The sequence below is a fragment of the Apus apus genome, chromosome 1, assembly GCF_020740795.1.
Source record: "Apus apus isolate bApuApu2 chromosome 1, bApuApu2.pri.cur, whole genome shotgun sequence".
In the NCBI taxonomy this organism is placed as follows: domain Eukaryota; kingdom Metazoa; phylum Chordata; class Aves; order Apodiformes; family Apodidae; genus Apus; species Apus apus.
Window position 1 is genome coordinate 51,781,699 of NC_067282.1, and position 22,459 is coordinate 51,804,157.

Below are 22,459 nucleotides of genomic sequence, written 5' to 3' on the forward strand. Positions count from 1 at the left end.
ATTACTTTGCTGAGGTTAGATCTCTACAGTCTGATGTATGAGGCCCAGATGTTCCCCCATGGTAAACGTAACATCAGAAAAAGAAGAACCACTGAACGAGGGAGGCTTACCGGAAAGACGTGGGAAGTCATTTTCTATTGACCAAAAAAAAAAACCTCAAGTCTGGCTGTGAAGTACATTGTATTGTTACCTTGAATATTAGTCATTTAAGAATGTAACCACAACAGGTTTTCCCATAAATAAAATCTCTTCCCATGATTCTCTTCATCAAAAACTTCCCATTTGAATGACAGTTTTTAATTACCAGATCAAGCTCTGCTTGCATAAAGAGTTTCCATTTCAAAGAAGTATTGCACTGATATGAAAAGTCTCTGCGGAGAAACATCCTTGTCATTGGAAAATGCACAAGTTTTGACTACTCTGTGGCTTTCCTATGGAGAGAACATGGCATAGCGCACAGAGCAAGCAACTGCATCAGACTCTTGCCAGATGCAGATATTTAATTTGCTACTGATCCACTATGTCCCTGGGTGAGCCTCAATTCCCGTATGCTCCTGTTTTCCCCTCTGTAAAAACACAGTTTCTAAAACATATTTCTCAACCTGGAGAAGGAAGCAGAGAGGAGGGAGAGGAGAGGGTGATGAGGATTTTACCAGGTCCCACTGGAAGTGTTGGGAGTGGTGCCTCTTGGCTGCTCCTGGCTGGATTTGATGAGCTGCATATGCAATTTAGGTAAAAGGCCCTTGCCCTCTAAGGTGAAGACAGGACAGAGAAGCAGCTATTGTGGTGGTGGGGAAGCTAGGTGGAATGAGGGGCCAGTGGAGCAAGCCTGAGATGAGCTGCCACCAGGATTTGCCATCATAGAAGAGGCAACTGCAGCATTTCTCCCATTCTCCCCTTCTGCCAAGGAGCAGGGTGGCTGTCTGTGCCAAAGTGCTAAAATGGGTACTGACAGCACCTGACAGAAGTTACAGCTTGGGTTCTCAAACTAATGAAAAAAAGGAAAGAGAAAATGTCCTAAGACTCTGGAGTAACACAAGGGAAGAAAAGAGAGAGGGAAAAAAAAAGTCTGAAAACCTCTGGATTATAATTTTATGGTAGCATTATTTGATGGCCTGACTTAACAAGTCTTTCCAACTTTGGTTCCAAAGATTGTATGGATACTTCCCTATCTCACCCAGGTGTCTTAAGTTTAATTAATGTTTGTAAAGAGTGTTACAATTTTCAGATGAAAGGTCCTATGCAAGTGCAATGTAGTATTACTCATTGAGGTGATTGGGTTAGAGAGTATCACATTACACAATACAGCTCTTTCCTCAATGATTTAAAGTGTTTGAAGTTCTGATAAAATGTATTTATCACTGAGATAGATATAATGGAAATACTCCTAAGGCGTGACCTGCATTATGAAACCAGAGGTATGGTTTTGGGAACGGAACAAACGAGAATTAAAACAACTCCCGAGGCCAGGTTTGTCTACAGTTGTATAAAATGTATTCTGTTCTTTTTTTTTTTCCTCTTCCAGTAGGCTTTTCTTCTCTTCTAAAATAGAACCAGTTATTACGGTGGGTGTGAGCAGACATGCAACAGTTCACGTTCAGTTCCTATTTCCATACTCATCCAACTTGACATTTTCTCATGACTTTCTCAAATTTATTTTCTCTTTTTTTTTTTTTTTTTTTTAAATGTTTGGATTAACCCTAAAGGTGAGCACTTTCTTTTTGTAAAGTTCTGCTTTAAGCAGCAACTAAACAGAATCAAATAAAAAGCCTGTGGACAACACCAAACTGGAAATTGCAGTCAAAAAGCTTAAGACAGGGTTGAGATGCAAAGCTATTTAGATCTACACAGGCTCAAGGAATAGGTCAGCATGAACTTCATTCATGACACTGAACAATGACAGATGCAAAGTCCTGAGTCTGGAATGGACTGACACTCTCTGTCAGTACCAGTTGGGAAGTAGTTGCCTGGGAGGTGGGGCCCTGGTGCTCAGTAAGATGAACAGGAGTTAAGCAGTGTGCCATGGGTATCAACAGGAGTACAGATGAAGGGAATTGCTTTATTCAGCACTCATCAGATCAGATCTGAAATGTGGTGACCAGTTTTGACCCCCCAGTACAAGAAAAATGATGGTAAAATGGAGCAAGGTCAAAAGAGGGTCAACCAGGATGGTCAGTGGACTGAAGCACTTGACCTGTGAAGAGATCCTGAAGGAACAGGACTTGTTCCCCAGGGCAAACAGATGGTTTCATGGGATTTAACAGCAATCCTCCTATACTACAAGGAAGTTACTGAGAAAACAGAAGCAGGCTCTTTAGTGAGATACACAGTGGGAAAACAAGAAACAATCGCCATAAACGGAAAAGAGGCTTCAACTGGATATAAGGAAAAAAAAGATTTCATGGCAGATAGATATTTAATCACTGGGGCAGGATGCTCAGACTGATTGCAAAATCTCCATCTTTCAAGGTTTTCAAGACCCAATAGAAAAAGACCCAAGCAACCTTGTCTGTCTGTATTGAGCAGCAGGTTAGGCTAGAGACCTCCTGAGGCTCTTTTCAATTTGTTTCAACTGGAAGGGAGGGAAACCCTGGTTTAGGTTCAGGAATGGGCTTGGACTTCCATGATTAAGAGAGTTCAACAAGTTTACTCCAAATTTGTTTGAAAAATAACTCTACTCATTATTTGTCAAAAGACAATGGTTAATATTCCAACTGCCAGGTTCCATCTTAGTCCTTCTTCCCTCATTTTCTAACAAACTTACCATGATAGCAAACAACAGTGGTTTGGGATGGCTTATAAATGAAGGCATTATTGCACCTAGAGGTCTCAGTTAAAGGAGAAACAAGCCCAGGCATTTTTAATAATACTGTGTAATGGAAGGACAATGCATTTCAGGCTTTTTTACACTTAAAAAAAGAGTCTGCATCAAGTATATTTGTAAATTATTAGAACACACTATTGACTAACCAAATTTTAAAATACACTAAAAACTTTACTTAGCCAAGCTCAAATTTTGTGATATTTAAGTAAATTATTAATTTCCATTAATACTGTTTTTATTATTAATGGCACTCACTAACAGTCGGCCTTGTAGAGGAATATTCTTTTTCCTTGCATTTTTAGTATGTTTTTCTTAATCTTCCAAAATTCTGCTGTATTCCCACTAGCAGCTACATGCCTGAGTAAACCAAGTAATTAAAAGTGTAACAAAAGCACACCTGCCGTAACTCTGATCATTCCAAATATGCAATCATATTTCTAATTTGTCCAAAAACAGAATCCATAACTGGATGCTAAGAAAAGAGATTTTTTTTAAGGGGTCACATGTCAGTTTCCACCTTTTTTCTATCCTCTGGGTCTCACCCTCCTCTCTCACACAAAAAAATTACAGAAACCTGTAAGAAGATAAAAATGGAGCAATGTAAAAAGATGAAAAATATTTGTTACTAATGACTGTGGACTGAAAGGCCCATCTTGAAAAATGTGTTCCTTAATACTCTTAAGGAGGTCAAAGACATTAAAAAAGGACTGTATTAGACTTTTAGAAAATTAGATATCTTCTTAATAGTGGCTAAAATGAAACAACAGAATAATGTACAGACTCTAAAAATGCAATAGAGTAGCTGTACAGTTGGTAATAATACTGAGTAGTTTGGGGAGAAGGGTGATTTCTATGCTTTGTTCCAATGACTCTTGCCAAAGAAGTAAAAACATCTAGTTTCATTATGACTGCATGATACAAAAGGTAAAAGTAGAAAACATCTTCATGGAAAGGACATTCTGTGCATAACATGTTAATAGCAGTTAACGAACCAATACCCACAGAAATCCTTTTAGACAGCTAGCAAACACACACAGCTATTAATTAGGTCACAGTTGTTTCCTCACAAGTCTTTTGTTCACTTGAGTTGTAGAAAACACCAACATAGCCATTAGACCTGTGGGGAGGTATTCACCAGAGAAGAAAATATTTATTTATTATACATTAAATGCTTGCAATTATATGCCTACTTGCAGCAGTTCTGCTGGTTTCTCTCTTCCTAAGTAAACTATAATCATTCAGTTCACAATCTATTCTACTCCTCAGAACACCACTCACCTCAGCAGATCCAATTGTTTCATTTTGTGTACTTGAGGCAACCATTTTAACTCCATCACAGATTTTAAAATGTTTTGAGCATCCAGTAAAAAAAAAACATGGAAAAATTAATGTGCTTCATTTTCACAAAACAAAAATTGAAGAAAGTATTTTTAAGGTTACCACTGAGAGGTGAAGGGTAATTTCTGCTTGAAGCCTGGTTAAATTTGAGTTCCACTTAGGAACACTGTTTGCCCACTACGTCAGTTACTTCATTAACTGGCTGTGAAGAAAACGTTTGCAAAGGGCTGCTGTTCCTACTGCAGAAAATTACAAAACTGGAGGCTGCGCATCATTTCAAAGACACAAATCAACCCCATTTCCTGAGAGCTTAGGGAAGACCACTGCCTTTACAAAAATAATCAGCAAGTACTTCCTAAAGCAACACACTGTGGGGCAGATACGATGACAGAGAGGGTATCTTACAGTGGCAGAGTGTATCACTGCTCTTTGGGAACAAAGATGGCGAAGGCTAGATTGGTAGTGCTTCATCCTTTCTGTTCAAACCTTGCTTCAGAAGGCTGGCTATATTCATTGCCTCACCAGTCTAGTTCCACTCCTCCCACAACCACCCTTGTCCTGGGGCAGCTGCTGCCTTCTTACCTCCATGTCTCCTGCCCCAGAACCTCCACCACTTCCTCCTCACACGTCCCACACCACTAACTATTGTCAGTGCCTCCCTCCGACCACTGAGACTGAATTAATAGACCTGACCAAATCCAGCTGACTCTGTCCAGAGCTTCTTGGGTGTGTCTTCAGAGGCTCCTAGTGCTGGCAGAGTTTATTTGCTTAGGTCCTGCGCCTGTGCTGCTGTGCCTCACCTGCAATAAGTTTGTGCTCTGCAAGCTGGAAACCACAGGGCCAGACAACCTAAGAAGTCTTTTCAGGTCATAAATTCTACAGTTTCATGAGTTGTCAATCCCAGTAACTAGGCTAACTAGGGTAAGTCTAAAGTACAACTTAAACTTCTGCCCACTTTTGGATCAAAACTGAGAAGAGTGAGTTGAAAACACTGTTCTTTAGGAAATTAAAAAAAGAACTCTGAGCAGTTAACTGTCTTACCATAATCCTGTCGCTGTCAATAATGGTGTTCAAGCGGTGTGCAATGGTCAACACTGTGCAGTGAGCAAACTTGTCACGGATTGTCTTTTGAATGAACTCATCTGTTCTGAAACACAGCAAGAGCAATGCAGACAAAATTAAGATGTTTGCATGGATAACTGAATGGCATGCAGGTTTTATGAGTTCATAAAACATGACTGTATAGCAGGAAGTATGCTTATGAAGTCATTACAGTACTTCTTCCTCTCTTTATATGAGATGACTTGGAGGCATACCATAAAACATACTCCAAAATCTAGCCTCTATGCTTAAGGAGGAAAGAGATTCTTCTTGTAAGTAAAGCAATAGGTTTTATTTTAGGAGACTAATTTACCAAGCTTTGATTACAGAAAGTGGAAAACTCAGTAGTGTCAGATATTCCTACAGATTTCTACACCAAAAAAACAGTCACTATTATTTTAAGTTTTAGTTCGTGCAAGCAGTGAAGAAAAGCAAGTGAAAGTAAATATCCTTCATTGCAAATCAACTGAAGGACAAACACAGGACAGCCTATAACTAATGTTGTTGATGTCAACTGCAAAATGGGACCAGATAAAGGAAGTGGTTGGCTCAAGAACTTGAATGCAGAAAGAAGAAAATCTGGCTTATTTTGTAAATCAAGAATGTTAACTGGAACACCTAATACAAGGAGAGGGATAAAAGCTTAAAATGTTAAGAGCCTCAATCTACTATATGAATTACCTACCTAAGAAAAGGCTATCAGAGGAAAAACAGGACTTGTAAAGAACAAAAACTAAGCTAGAACACATCACTTTAACCCTGTACTTCAGTGCCTAGCTTTCACAAATAAAGCTGAGAACCCCAGAAAGGAAATAAAGCTATATCAAGATACGTGAGATGCTAAAATATTCTTTAGCTGTATAAATGAGCACTAAGGCAAACGAGGTGCAATACTCGTAAAACTGGAGATTATTCAAGTAACTGTACAAGATAAGGAAGCACTGACACCACCTAACTTAAAAGCACAGCAATTGGGCTTGAACGTAGATAACTATACAGCCCTCTCTTCAGTCAATGAAAGGGGAAAGGCATGGCTGGAAGGTGAGTTAGAGAACCCAAATCAGGGAGCCACCAGGTGATGAATGCCCTCTAGAGGCACCCGACAGCCTATGTTGCACGGGAAGCCTTGGCTCCCAACCTGGGCACGAAGCCAGGCCATCTGAATACCCAGATAGTGCCCCATGAGAGGTGACAATGGAGAAAAAAGGCAGTATGGGAATGCAGGTACAGAAATTAAACTTGTCATCCCAGATAAAAAGAAGACACAGCTCAAAATATACTGGCTGGAGACCAAGAAAGCTCCAGCCTAGAAGTCATGCACTTACAAGGAACGGGTCTCATTTACAGGATATCTATTAAAACATGAAATTCTGCTTTCATATATAATGACTGGAGAATAATACATGCTGTATATGCAGTTAAAACAAGATAAAGGGGATATATCTGGAGAAACTGGTATATTTAGGCAGCCATGTTAGCTTCAACCAGTTGCCCGCAAAGCCTTAATTCTTCAAATTGTTATAAGTAATAGGAAAATAAAATACAACAAGGATTCATGCAACATGTCTTCCTCTGAGAAATCATTTTTTAGATAGAAGTAGTACACTGAAGTAGTACACAGTAGTACATGATAAATAGTTGGTATCACTTCATAAATTAAGCAAAAAGAATTGAATTGTTCTGATGTCACCATGTCAGGAGGCACCAACAGTAAAAAGTGGACAAAGACAGCGCTGGACGAAGAGCAGAAAGTACAACCTCATGCTCTGAAGGACTGAACAGAACTTCTGTTACAAACTAAGTTTAAGCAATCAGCATGACAATGGAATAGACAGATCTCTGCTGATCACAGGATGAATCATCTGAGAGAGGGAAGACTAACAGATAAGAATTCCCACGCATACTGACTGTCATCTTCATCTGGAGAGAGAAACATTTAAGCTCTGCCACGAGCTTAAGAGAACCGGGTTCTGGGCTGCAGTCTGAGAAGGCTTGGTCCTTCTTCTCCTACGTCCTAAGAGAAGCTAAAGGAAGTAGGTGTTCCTCAACTCCTCCTTTTGAGCCAAGGGCAGTCCACAATCAGGGAAAGAGATGGTAAGAGAAGTCAGGACAGAGCCAGGCTCTCAAGCTCTGTGTGTTAAGAGTCTTCTTAAGAAAAGAAAGTTGTTCATCCTTAATGCCCCATATCACAGCAATATTAGTGCCTTCACCCCAGTGTTAATGCATGGGTCTTTTTTTTTTTTTTTTTTTTCTGTCTTCTCAGCAACACCTCAATGACCTGACTCTTACTTTCAAAAGAAAAAAAATAAATCAGGGACATACATAAAAACACTCAGTAGGGAAGAGGCTTATATGGACAGTGTGATGTGTTCTCTGCAATAGCTTGAATAGCAAAACAGAAACAAAAGGTTGAATACTCCCTAGAATTATGTAAAGAAAGCCTTTCTCTTTCCTTATAGCCAAGCTCAAGGTGAGGTTTCCTGCAGAGCTATTACAGGGCACAAAGACTCTTAGCGTGCTCAGGAATTTTGAAAACAATATTTTAAAGGGCTCAGAATGGTCTGTTACTCTAAGGTTATCCCTGCTCTTATCTGAGGAGAATGTCTCATCCTTGAACATCCCTGTCCTCTGCATTAATGTATTATATCTTCCTTTCTTATGTGCCATCCTCATAGCATCACCTCTTCCTACATTTACAATAGAAACCATTTCTTATTCTTAGAGAGATACTATCAAACTATTATCTGAAACAGGTATTTCCTGAATATAAGCTTATCCCTAATAAGAAACTGCTGGTGATATTGTGGGTGTGACAAATGTTCTAAAATGAGACTACAAAGTAATAAAAAAACCGGCCCAATAGCTCCATCTTAAAATATCAGTGTATGAAATCTCATGCAGATATGCCTACTGAAAGGGACTTGACCAGATCTCCTCTAAAGTTCATGGTAGATCTTTGAGTATAGCTTTTGGGGTGGCAGGCAAAAGCATCATCAGTAACTTCCAGGATCATCTTGGGAAGAAGGTAGGAAAGCTAAGAAAACCTAAAAGACTAAGAAAAGGATCTGTGTACAGAACTGTGCACTAACAGAGTGTAGAGACTGTATTACATGCCAATTAGAGCCACCTACTCTAGAATAGTGTCAAAGGAAGCAGCATTTCCACCCTTTTTTCAGGGCATAAATGCACACTGAGAAAGTGACCAGTGATGCTGTCATCCAACTCAGTGGATCAAACCCCCTCATCCTTCAGGCACATTAGAAACCAAAGATGCAACCTGAATACCAAAACCAAGGCTGCTGGATGACAAAAGCTCAACCCTAATCTGATTATATGAAAACGGGAACCAAGATACTCCCCCCATCATAAGGAACAGTACAGTTAAGAACATACAAAATGGTGGTACAGCTGTTCCATTGCCACCACGAGTGGAGGATCTAACACCAAGTTTCACAGCAATCCAAGATCTGGTGTAACCTGATAAAAAGAAATCTACCTAAAGAGCAAAAATAAATATGACCAGAATGAGAAGCAACCAGGCTGCTGAAAGGAAGACTGGGTAAGTCATTATCTTCAGTCTGATGTCCTCCTGGGATTGTCCTGGAAGCGTATCTCACAGTATACAATTCCTGAGAGGTTCTGGACAATTTCTCCAAAGAGAAACAGTTACAGATAGCAGTTACAGGTAAAGAAAGGTTAAACCGTACTGGCTATGAACTGAACTATGTGCAATGGCTGTTTTTACTAGACTCAGTGAACAATCAATACAAAAATGTGGCTGTGGAATGGGCCCAAAGACTGGTCCCAAGAAGTTTTGTCCTCTATAAGCAGTAAAAATATGAGTTACTGCATAATACTGTATTCAGTGTGCAGAAAACTTAGTAAGTTCAACTTCCTCAGTATTTTTAAGAAGTCTCAGTTACTAAGGAGTTTGTTTCAATATATCACCAAAGTGACTACAGAAAGATTTTCAGCTCTTCTGCTCCAGATGTCATACAGCTTTCCAGAATGGTTCAACTGCTATAGAATGTTTTCATTCTTCAGGGATAAGAATGACAGCTTCAGGATCAGGAAGATAAGATCAAATTAAATGTCTGTCAGTCACCATGTAAAACATGGAAGTACTCTGACTTAGGGCAATCATCTTCATGGGAAGGTTCCTCCTGTCCCTCACAACAGTGCTGACACCCTTGCAGCATGCAGAGCAGCTGGTAGCTAGGAGGAGCAAAGGGGATAATAAAGGTACATATGGGAGCTGGGAGGAGTAGGAAGGAGGAAGAAGGATGAACTTCAGTTTCCTTCACTCCTTTATTCAGTCTCGCTCAGCAGCAGCTGACCTAGACAAAACTAGCTGACCTAGAGAAACATGGTGGGGAGTCCCTCAGCCCTGGGGAAGGTGCACTGCACACCTCTCATCCTGCTGTCACATCCACTGCCTCACACAACCTCACCCTTGCTGCTTCTCCTCCCACCCCCAAACCCTGCCTTCTCACATTTGCTTCCAGGTTGAACTGGAGAAAGGGAACGGTTGCAGCAGTGGTTGAGGCAAAGAGATCAAGAGCCAGAAAAAAAAACAACAACAAAAAAATAATATCTCCAGAGCCAGAGGCAGCTGCCCATGGTTTCCTATCCCAGGTGCTTGATACAATGCGTGCTTGCCGCAAGGCTACAGACAAGGATGCCAGGTATGGGGGCTGTGAATCAGAAGAGGAGGAGGTTTTCCTTACATGCCAAAAATGCCTCCCTGACTGCTCAGTCAAGCAACCCACATCAGCATTTCCTGATGAGCGTCCTATCAGATCACACAGCTGAAAAACAGTCTGCTCTAGTTATAGCAACACATTAAGGAAAAGGTAATAATGAGTGTAATGCAAACTGAATTCAAAGAAGGAGTTCCAAGTTATTATTTGTATTGTTATGCCTAGAGTTGATACAAACAAACATTTACCTTATTATAATATATATTGCAGCACACGTTAATCAAGATCAATCAAATGGATAGTGTAAGCTGAGAACACACACATGTGAGATGCAAAAATAGGGATGGTGAGTAAGATGGTATTAAATTTCCACAGCTATAATTAATCACAGTTAATCTATAAGAGCTCAGCCAAAAATAAACTAATAGTCAAAAAGTTTAAAAAAAAAAGAAAAAAAAATAGAAAAAAGAGAGAGAACCTCTGGGAAGGGAATGCACTTCTCTAAAGGTTTTAGAAATACACTGTCAGCTGAACTGCAAAGCTACCCTAGTGGCACCACTTCTCCCCCAAGAAGATGTTATAAAAATGAGTCACGCCCAGATGACATACAAAATCCTTAATGCATCTGTTTGAGGGACTTGCTGTGTTATTGTCCTCTTTGGACTTTGAGTTCTCCCTCAAGCCATAGTTTGTTGGAACTATATATTCAGCTCAGACTAATTGATGCAGTACGTTTGCAGTATTGTTTCCAAAATATTTCCACCAGCGTTTCAAATGTTTCAAAAATTAACAGTGGGGGTACTTAGCTATTGGAACAATTTAACAAGGGTTGTCATTGAATTTTTTTTCTATTGAGGTTGGATGTTCTTCTAGAAGTACACTCTAGTTCAAACAGGAATGAATTCAGGAAGATTCTGCCGGCCTGAGTTATACAAGACAAAATAATGAACAATAAACAAGTCCCTCCTGTAGCTTGAAACATCTCCAAATCTGCTCTGCAATTCCTGTGGTGTTTAGGACACCTTACCTTCCCCCTTTTATCTGTGATTTATTACACCATCATCTGAGCCATCTGAAGGGATAGTATCCTGTAACCAAAAGTATCTGGTTTTGCTTACAACCAGTTTTACTTTTCTAGTTTTGTGGTGGGGGAAGATTTATTTATTTATTTTCAGGAGACACTTCTGAAATCAACAGGACTAAATCTGTTTCATGGCTATTGATGTTACTGATCTGCATTTCCAAGGAGATTCTAGTCTTCTTGTCTATGGCACCAGGACAAATAATCGTTGAATATTAATTTCCTCACTCTGTGGAGGGCACTGAAATTTGGGGTATTTTGAGTTTTTAATTAATATCATCTGCTCTGCATCCAAATCTTGACTGCCCCATTTTGAACAGATGATGCTATCACGGAAAAGATAAAATAGCAACCCAAACGACAAGAAACAGAAGTACTTCTTTTCATCTCTACAGTACAGATGATCATATTAGAAGAAAAAAGCACCTCATCTAACGTGAGGTTTTTGTTTTTACCTTGGGTCCACATTTGCTGTTGCTTCATCGATGATAAGGATCCGATTTTTTTTTAGTACTGCTCTGGCAAGACACACCAGCTGCCTCTGACCAACACTAAAATTAGACCCAGATTCTGCCAGCTGCGTCTCCATTTTATTAGGTAGATCTTCCACAACCTCCTTCAGTTGCACCTGTTGACATGTCAACATATTGTAGGATGAGTAACTCCGTTTTAAATCAGCTATTGTGTGTCTGATGACACAACAATAAGTATGCAATGTTTACCTTTTATATTCTGACACAAAATGAGTAAGTGCCAAGTTGGATTACAGAGTGTGTCAGTTATTAGAATTCTAAAAACATTAAAGCACATTGTTAGGAATCTATTAATGTTCATTAAGACTAAGATATGAATCAAAACGTAACCGAAGTATCACCCCAAAGGATAATTTTTTCATAGAAGGCTTATTACATGTCTACACACACAAATGCAGAAACACACACACACACAAATGTGTACACAACTGTCTATCTTCGCCCATCAACAGCTATGCTTTTATTAAACCTGATGAAAACATCTAAAACGTAATGCACACGAGCACTATAGTGTTATTTGGCTTGTAAATATCAGATACACATTATTAGATTTAATAAGTCACCTCTTCCAAGGCATTCCACAGCTCTTCATCAGTGTATTCATTGAAAGGATCTAAGTTTTTCCTCATAGTTCCAGTGAATAAAACCGGCTCCTAAAACCCAGTAAAATTAGCATTCCATTATAAACACAGGTTTTATATTGCAACAGGCAATTTAATAATAAACAGATCTAAACAGTATCAACAATAGCACAGAAATACCCAACAACAAGCTATCTTCTGTGAAATGCAAAGGACTATTTCACAACAGCATGCTTCAAGGCGAGGGGAGAAGGCAAGTGTTCAACCAGTCTGTATGAAGATAATTAAACAAACAGGACAGGTCTGCTTGCAAATTGCTGTACACAGTTATGTCGGTACTCAAACGGACATTTACATGCCACTGTTTTGATGCCACAAGCTATATATGTATATACTTACATGAAATCACTGCTATCCTCCTGGTATTGTTCATGAAAACCAGCACTGTCAACGAGCTTACACTCCTAAATGACATCTGGGCAGTTCTGAAAATTTGGTTTTGAAGTACATAAACCAGAAAGGAATCAAAGAGCTCACAATGCTCTGTTTGGTTGCGGGTTTTGTTTTGTTTTTCAGTTCATACTGTAAAAGCCCTTCAATTTTACCACCAGAGCCTAAGAGGAACACCTCTCACCATTTCAATACATTGTTTAATCTTATACACACAGAAGTTAATCTATGCTGCCTTAGCATCAAAGCAAAGTTAGGCAGAACTGAAGCACCGCTGGACAAAGTTCTAACTCAAACCACATGAGTATGTTCTCCCTTTCAGCTACCAATGTTGGTTTACCTATGCTTGAAGCAAGTTTTATTCTGCTTCAGTTCTCGATCAGACCAATAGCAAATCATTAATCAAACTGGCACAAGTTAATTCACATTGGAAAGTGCAGTGTTTGAGAAGCAGGAAGATGACTTTTGGTCCAGAACTCCTTAAGCAACAGATCAGTACTCACTAACATGAGTTACCAGACCTGACAGTCATGCACTGACATGATTTCAGGGCTAAACTCCTCCTAATACCACACATAAAGCAACAACAAGTCAAAAGCTGTAATAGGGCTAATCATAAATGCAGACCATTAATCATGTTGTCAGTCTTTTTTAAATTGGAGAAATCTTATGCAAATTTTTTTATATTTTTTTTTATCCCCTAGGAAATAAAGTCTGAACTTACAATAGACAACTTCAGCTTACTCCAAGATTAACCTCTGTTGTAACTCATGCCCCAAATAACCCTAGTGATGTCCAGCTCCAAAGGGCTACAGCAAATCAGAACAGAATTTAGACCCTAACCTTTTTGTTGTGTCTTCATTTCTAAACCATTCTGAGTGGTATAAAAGGATTAACAAAGACAGAACATGCCACAAGCAAGAAAGCATCATTTTCTTGACATAACATGCCAATTATTTGAAAGCATCTGTTGCACTAGGCAAAACATGTCACTAAAAACCTGTTGACTGAACAAAAGGATTTAATAAAAACATTAACAGGTTAGAGAACGTTTTTCTTGAAAAACACCTAGAAAGCAATTTGTTTAACAATGTATGTTTTAGTACACTGTTTGGTATGTTTTGAAGGTATTGCTACAGTTATTTTCCTTTTAAATCCATTTTTATAGGTTGGCAAAATAAGCAGCTGAATTTATAGTGTTCACAACTATTATAAAAGTCATAACAACAGACATGTACTGCAACAGAAGATAAGGATATTTTTTAATTATCATTTCTGACACAGATTCTTATTTAAAATAGTCTGGTTTATGAGAGGAAAGTAATAAGACAAACCTGTAAATAATTGTTGTAAAAATGTTTGCAGTCAGGAAGGCAGACAATATTTGCATAGAAAGATTCACAAACACAACCTTCACACAGCTCCATCCAAGCAAGCAATTAGAAGCCTAAGCACATTTTTATTTCTCCAGGTAGGTATTTAAACTTACACATAAGTAAACTTCAGCCTTGTCTCATGACTCTCTAGGAATGGCTCTGTTTAGCATGTTTTATGTTACAATTTTAATAACCATGTCTGTTTCTGGTTACGTAGCTTCCCACATAATTACGAAGATATTTGCTGCAAAATAACTACCTGATGTTAAATTACTATTTCTGTATTGACCCTATTACTAACACAGTGCAAGACAATGCCTATCATGCAGTTTACTATAGCATAAATGTTACTCCAATCCATCCCCTTCTCCTTACTAGCACGAACTCAGACTTCTGCATAGTTTTAGTGGAAACAAATGTTCCCTTATGTGGACAAGAAATGCTATCTGCTAAGCCTCTGGACACTTAAAACCCTTTGGGACCATGATGAAAACATGATCATATAAACTTGAGAAAAGTCACAGAATTCAACTGGATTAAAAAAGTTTTATAACCATGTCAATAGAGCAAGGTATGAAAATAACCTGGCCCATGTATAATTCAACACAGTGAATTTTGAGCACCTGCATCACTCAACATGCAGAAACTGTATTTCACCAGCAGTTTTCCTATCTCAGTACTCTACTCTATTTAACTGGGTTGAATTGTGCCAAATATACAAATCACCTACAACAGCTATAGGCAAGACTGAAAAAGCTGTAGATTGTGAATGAAGTGGCTATCATCTACTTTCAGGACAAAAGAATGCTGCACAGAAACAAAAACAAGAATAGAACTTAAATCCAGGTAACATCCTCTTTACATACAAAAGATGACTAGTTCCAGTGAGTACCTCCACTGCACAGTAAGGAAGCCCTCCACAGGCAGAAACAAAAGACATCCTGCATTAGGCAACAATCCAATTGCTGGGAGACTACCTCTTTTGTTTGGTTGTTGGTTTGGGTTTTTTTTGATAATAGCATACCCGCTTTTTTTCTCTGACTCCTATTCTCCAGAAAGGAAAAAAAAACCAACAACAAACAAAGCAGGTAATCATGAGAGCCTTAGAAACAGTGTTCATTACCATTTTTATCAGATTCTCAATTTAACAAAAGTAATACACTCTGAATGCCACACCCAGACATTCAGGTGGATGCTAGGAAACAGGCTAGCAAGCCTTCAGATACAAAGATGGTGTAAGGACCCTAAAGACAGCTTCTGTAATAAAATACTGAGATCTGAGAATTAATGCTAAACACGGCAAACAAATTCCTCTGGTTTCCAGCCTACTGTTCTATCTACCTGGTAAAACATTCCAGACGAATTAGTTGCCAAAACCATGACTTTGCATTTGCAGCATATGAGCTTTTCCCTCTTCCTCCCTCCTGACTGGAGAGCAAATCATCATGGAAGAGATCAGAGCTCTCACAAAACATGGTAACCTGCACAGGCTCAGCCCTGAGGAATTTTTGAGGTTATACATAACTCTTCTCTGATTCAATGTCTCATTTGAAAGCAAGACCACAGAAGAGAGGACCTGTGACCTCCTGGAGTTTTTGGAACATCCTTTTTTCTGCTCCAGCACCAGAGATAAGGCTATTCCCAACCCTGCCTTAGGGTTTTTTTTTCCTGTGTTGCAGGTCTCCTGCATTCAGCTTCTAAAGCTCACCAAGTTCTTGTTTATGGGTCATAATGACTCATTCTTTCATCCATTCCTCTGGTTTCCTCCTCTCCAGCCTTCTCCAAATAATGAAAAGGCTGGTAGCTCACTTCTAGTTGGCACATTTGCTCTTCCTAGATGTAGCCTCCCTCAGTCAGTTTGTACAGGGTTGAGCAGAAAGGTGAAAGTGGTCCTCACTAAGGAAGTTTCAGGCAATGCATCCGTCAGGAATTGCTCCCAAAGGATCAAGTTACTTCAGAGAACTGCTGAAGCTTGGTATATTCCCATTAGATTTCTCTGCTTTTCCCCAGACTGTAAGATGACAGCAAACTACTAACACCTACTCACAAGTATTTCAGAAGAATAGAGGGAGAGCAAAACTAGAAAGAAATCCTCCAGTCCCCAAAGCTGATTCTGTTCATCTTAAAATAATCAAGACTTTGTTCAAGTAAGAACAATGCCTCACTAAACTTTCTATGTCTCTTCCACACAGCAGTGTAGGGTGAACATATCTTGGCAACACATTTGAAATACTACAGCATCATATTGAAAAAATGTTCACAGCAGTTCAAGTCACACTCTTACCTGAGGTATAATTGAAATTTTCTTCCGCAAGTCATGGAGTCCTAGCTCTGATGTCAAGTACTTATCAATCCAAATCCTTCCTTCAGGTTCCGCCAAGCGAAAGAGAGCTGCTATCAGAGAGCTTTTCCCAGCTCCAGTTCTTCCCACTATTCCAACCTACAGAGCAAGCCAAGCTTGTACAATTAATCCACAAGCTTTCCAGGATAAATTAATATGTCAAGCAACAGTTTTACAACATCACAGGATTTATAGCAGAACAAGTACCAAATTAAACTTTTTTATAATTAACTTTTTTTTGAGAGGAAGAAAACCTCCCCCAAAATCAGTTTAGATTCAGGTGACATTTGGATACCCAACAATTTATTGGATCATATTAAAAGGTGAGAGATTTTCCCTTAATGCGTGGTGTTTTATTGTGTAAACAAGATTAAGTGGCTCAGTGTACAGAGTAATGTGATTCAAGGTTGCTAATTTTTATACTCAACCTGGTGTGCTGGCTGATGTTAGGCAAGTAATTTCAAGCATGCACCTACTTCTCAATCCATAAAAGGATTCCCATAAAGCACTTTGGGAACAATGTATGAGCAGTATTCCCATTTTAAGTAACCGAGACTGATGCTGGTTTGTATGGTAAAGGTGAAAAACTTCTAAGTAGCTAAACTCTAAAGCCAAAATAAAGCCAAAACTAGCAGAGGATTATAAATGGTATTCATGCTTCAGACAGCTTCAAAAGAGAGGACAAAAATATTGAAACTACAAGGACATGGGAGCAAGCTGCAATTCCCCTCCAAACAAGAGGAATGCTGAATAATAAAGTCACAGTGATTCAGGGTTCTCCATGTTCCCAAAAAAGTTGTATGCAATGTGAAAAAATAATGCTTCCAGAAAAAAAAGGTAGAGAAAATGAAAAATATGGGATTGCTAACTTTCATGACATGAGGCTAAGGCCTACAAAAATTTCATATGAAACCAACACTTCGGAGAAAGTAGGTCCATTAATAAATGAGAGGAGACACATAATTAGTCATGATTAAATACTACTTGCACAGGAAACTCTTTTTTTAAAAAATATGTTGTCTTCAGGTAAAGGATTCTTAGAGAAAACAAAGTACAGTAATCAATTGAATCAGAGGTGATGGGAGTAACCCTCTGCACAGATCTGATCTGGCAGGATTTCTGATTTCCTGCATTCAGTTCTAATAACTATATTTCCAGAAAGAAATCAACACACTGGAAAGAGTTCAGAGAAGCGCAACATAAAATTAATACGGGTTGGAGATGCTGATTTGATGAGGAAGGGATTTATGAGGATTAAACATGTACAATATAGCCTGGCGAAGTGATTGGGGTGCAGATGGGAAAGAAACATGAAAACCTTAATGAGGATACATACAGACACCAGAGGGCAATTACCCACTGCCTGAGACTCAGATGTATGCAGTAATTAATGACTGCTGGAATGAAAGTAAGCACAGAAAACATTACATCGAAGAGCAAGGAGAAACCTTCTAACAGTCAGAGACACTAAGCTCAGACAAAGCAGCAGTGCCCACGTTTGATCAAACATACACAAAACTAAAAAAGGATACTGCAAGGAGCAACTTTCGCCATGTAATCTAAAAGGTATTTTCTACCTCTATTTTCCACTTCAACACTTTCGGCCAACAATTCATTATTGTACTATTGTATATAAACTAATTAAAATCTGTACAGTGCTTATTATTAAAAGATACAGCCTAATTTAAGCAAATCTGTTACAACAAATGGTAAAATTATATTCTGAAGTATATCAGTGAAACAAAGGAAAAATAGTTCTCAAGAGTTACACTACAGCTCAGAAAGAAAACGCTGAATGGAGAACACGGACACCCAGAGTTGGGAAAACAAAAGTTCAATTGTTTCTCTGTAAATGTCAGTGATACAAAGTATTGTATTAAGGATATTAAGAATAAAACACAAAAAAATACATTGATACTTAAAATAAAAATGCAGCTGCTCCGCATATTGTTGAAATCCCACTTTCATTTTGGCATCAAATGAAAGGACTGTGCTCTTCAGTATTTAGAGGAATCTATTTGTATTTTTGGTCCAATTGACTACAGGCTGCTGAAAATTGACATGAATTTGAAACAGCTCTCAGCATACACTTTTTTTTGGTAATACATTGTGTTCTTCAGAAGGCCATGCTCATCGCCAGTGCAAACCCGGCGACAGTCTGCAAATGGGACTTCCAGACACCTAAGAGGAATCACACGGCCAGGATTTTGTTGTCTGATGCAAGTCACGTGCATACACAGGAGTACACCTGCTACATTGGGCTCATCACTACTCAAGTGTACTTCAAAGTAAAGCTGCACAGAAAATGAGAGTGAGATTTACAGCATGTCAGTTACTCCACTGAAACTGCCCATGTCTTTGTTATCCCTCAGGGAACCTCCCTTTCGTGTGAGAGTGTTCACGCCAACAGCTGCCATGCCATAAATCTAGACCCTCCCTCTCCTAAGTTTTTCACATAACCATACCCTCAGATTTAGGACCTGTCAGGACAAGGTGCATTTAACAATGTATTAGTCAATAAGCATTCATAGGCACCCTAAACCAAAGACAGTGGTGCTCAAAAACGAAGGCTGCACATGCTAACCTTCTCCTGCTACAGCTACAGTAGCTGAAGAGGTTAATCACAGCCAGCTGCTGGCAGAGCTCCTGACATGAGCACTCCCTGTCTGTCTTTGGCAGACTGCTAGTTAGCAAAGATGTTAAAACAGAGGGTCCTTCCTAGCCTGCTTTGACTGTAGGGAAATCCTGAATGCTGAGACAGGTAGATCAAAAGAGATCTTAACACACAAGTGATCTGCTAGTCATCAGCTCTTCCATTCTTACCATACCTGCACCTCCCCAAACTGGGTACTGAGGTGCCCAAAAAAAAATCCACAAGCATGGCAGAACTTCAAATTCATTCATCCTGCCAGTGCCACTGCAGCCATAAGAAGTCTGTACAAGCTAGGAATAGGAGCAGGCATACAAGCTCCCACACGGGCAGAATCCCTAGCAGATCTGGAAACCGGGTTCTGAAGAGACACCCATCATTAAAACCTACGTAAGGGGCAGAGATGCTTGGGAGATTTACTTTACATGGTGGCAGTCTACTGTAGTATTGTGCAAAACATCATAGAAAACAAACATGAAGTTCTTGGCAATAGTTTCAAGCTGGGTAAATTCACTTCCGGATGACAAAATCACAGCAGAACCACTTAGCAAAAAAAAAAAAAAATACCCCAAGTCACCCTTTCCGCTCTTGTCGCCACCAAGGACTGAGTCATACACTGCTATTATCTCTTGCTTCTGTTTTTTTATTTTATTTCTGCCTCTCACTAAGAATTGTAAATCTTTTTGTCTGCTATTACACTGGAGCGACATACAACAGCTATAGAGATGGCCCACAGGCAAGAAAGATAGAGGGCAGGTAAAGATCCCTTTTGCTTTTCTTAAACACCATGGTTAACTCACCCATACCTAATTCCATGAGATCATCTCCATGCAGCAAAGTTGGGTAGAGTTCTGGTAACATGCATGTTATTAAAAAGGTCCACTTGAGCAACGAAACAAGTTTGGGACTGAATAGAAAAGCATGTTACAAATGAGACAGGGGCAATGACTGTAGAGAGTTGAATCAGCCTTTCAGGGAAGATATCCTAATCAAAAAAGTACATGTGCATTTGAAATGTAGCAAAGCACAAATTAACACTGCAGGGCTCTAATTTAATTCTGTCTGGGGGACCTCCCCTGCAGAACTCTTTCAATTGGGATGGCATCAAAACTGAGGAGGAAGAGTCAAAATCCTTAGAGGAGGAAGAGTTTTATTTCTATGTTTCTTTTGGCTACCAATCTAATTAACGGCAACATTTAATTGGATTGGTAGCCAAAAGGAATTGAAATAAAATCCCCAATTCTAAACTTACACAACTTGATTTGTATTTCTTTCTTCTCTCTTCCATTCAGGACTCTGTGCAAGAGCGTGTATATTCCTTATTTTTGATTGTCTCTGCTCACCTTGTGTGCTGACACCCTTCATTCCATTTACGTTCCCTCTACTGCTTCCCTTATTTCCTAATTCAGGAAGCATTTGCTTTGGAATTGAACAAATATTTTGGGTTTAGTCTGCATTTTGAATGCCTGTCAGATGTCAAATTTTGCCAGAAAACTACTGTATATATTTAACTCTTTGCTTTGACAAAAATTTCATGCTCCCAAACACATTTATGCTATTTATAGGAAATAAATAGGCTCCAACCTTCGCTATTAAATATGACTAAGGCTTATTGTTTAAAAGAACACTTAATAGTTTCATAACATCCATAGATTTAATAATGTATTTTTATCACACAGCTTATTGTCAACTTAAATACTTTGCTCAATTTTTTGAAGGGCCAAAGACAACCCTGTACGTACCTTTTCTTTTGGTTTAATTACAACAGATAAATGTCTTAACACCAAAGGTCCATCTAGACTGTAAGTGAAGTTAACATTTTCAAAAGCTATCATGCCTTGGCTTGGCCATTCAGGTGGTGGATGCTTGTTGGTCTCCCAAGGAGCTTCTTTTTCGAGTTCTGTGTATTCCATTACTCTTTCTACTGATATCATCTAAGGGGAGAAAAGAAGACATACATAACTAAACACCAGTTTATTGCAACTATTGCATACATATATGTGTGTATTTTTACTACAAAAATTTAATGCAAACTACTCTAGAGTTTGTCTTCTAAGCACACTTAATAATACTTGGTACCACGCTATGCTTACTTTATACATCTGAAAAAGTGGAAAGAATCCATCTCATGTCCTACTAAAGGCCCAAATCTATCATGATACATAGCCATTCATTTCTAATCAACTGGATTCATTACAAATCTAAGTAGGTGCATAAATATTATTAAATTTAAGCTATAAGAGCTGTCAGTCTTGGCTAAGATGACACCATTTCATTGTGTGTTGGGAAGACAAAGCTAGAAATGAAACTGCCATACGAGCCACAAACAGACAAAAATTATTTTTATCTGTTATGAAACTTAAACAAAAGGACCACATGTATTTCCTAGGCTATGGCTAGCAAATTATAATTGCAAGAAACCTTCAACTGTCAACACAACACAAAACAAAACCCAAGCTTATGTTCAATATGTTATTTGTATAGAGTTTTTTCTTATATATTAAGTTCAGAAAGTAAATAGGCAAATGAGAACATGCTAGTAAATATTAAAAATTGGTGGAAGGTATTCTACATTAGGTATTTTGGAAAACACACAATCCTCTCAGCTGAATATAAACAAACTACTTTCAAATATTTGTTAACTTACAGTAACCTAAGAATATATAAGCCTTTACAATGAATTAACAGGGCCTCAAATGCCGTGAGTGATTATAAATACAATTTGAAAGTGCAAGATTAAATAATACATTAAAAATCACAAATATAAAACAAACAAACAAATTCTTACTTATAGGGAGGTAATTTTAGCAAGCTGAAGTGCAATTGTCTACACTATAACTAGACAGTCTTCTTGCTGCAAAGGAAAGGGACATTATAAAGCCTCCCTTTCTATGAATGGAGAGAGTCACTGGGCACAATGCATCTCAACAGACATTCAACATCAGTCAGACAAATTATACCCTACAACAGGTTTTTTTTCTTTACAGAGTGTAATTGCTTGCTACAGTAGCAATATCCTAATTTAATTAAGAGGAATCCCGTCCTTAAGGCCCCATGTCACAACCATGAAGAGGAAGAAACAAACGTTACCAGGTTTTCAACTTCAGCACTTTGCCTAACGCCCCACTGGAACGTTCCCATGAGGGTGATTGCATAGGATAACGCCAAACCAACCTGCCCCGCATCCAAAGCTGCAGAACAGGGGAAAAAAAGAGAACCAAATAGGTACACTGGTAATTACATGAAATCCTAGTTAACTTCACTTTCATGAGGTTACTTACATGATGGAAGAATCACAGCCAGAAGTTTGTTTGGCTACACTGTACTTGCCACCTGTGCAATGCGTAGCTCCAGGCAGAACAGCTACTTTGCTGCATTTTTTTTGGGTGCGTTTTGTAAATTGTCTGTATATTTGAGAAGATAATCCTAATTCTCCTTGGCCTGACATTTTATCTAAAAACTGAGGTTCAGCCTCAAGACTATA

At 38.8% G+C, this 22,459-nt stretch overlaps 1 protein-coding gene across 4 annotated transcripts in view; it reads right to left on the reverse strand.

Annotated features, from left to right (window-relative positions):
• Positions 1–22,459, reverse strand: part of ABCC4 (ATP binding cassette subfamily C member 4) — a 161,675-nt gene that overhangs the window by 18,160 nt on the left and 121,056 nt on the right. For all 4 annotated transcript variants that reach the window (XM_051608347.1, XM_051608346.1, XM_051608345.1 and 1 more), the window contains 6 exons: positions 22,066–22,166; positions 20,718–20,909; positions 16,269–16,424; positions 12,141–12,230; positions 11,500–11,672; positions 5,204–5,309 (listed from right to left, as the gene is read on the reverse strand). In XM_051608347.1, the coding sequence (XP_051464307.1) occupies positions 5,204–5,309; positions 11,500–11,672; positions 12,141–12,230; positions 16,269–16,424; positions 20,718–20,909; positions 22,066–22,166 (818 nt within the window). The remainder of the gene's footprint in view (positions 1–5,203; positions 5,310–11,499; positions 11,673–12,140; positions 12,231–16,268; positions 16,425–20,717; positions 20,910–22,065; positions 22,167–22,459) is intronic.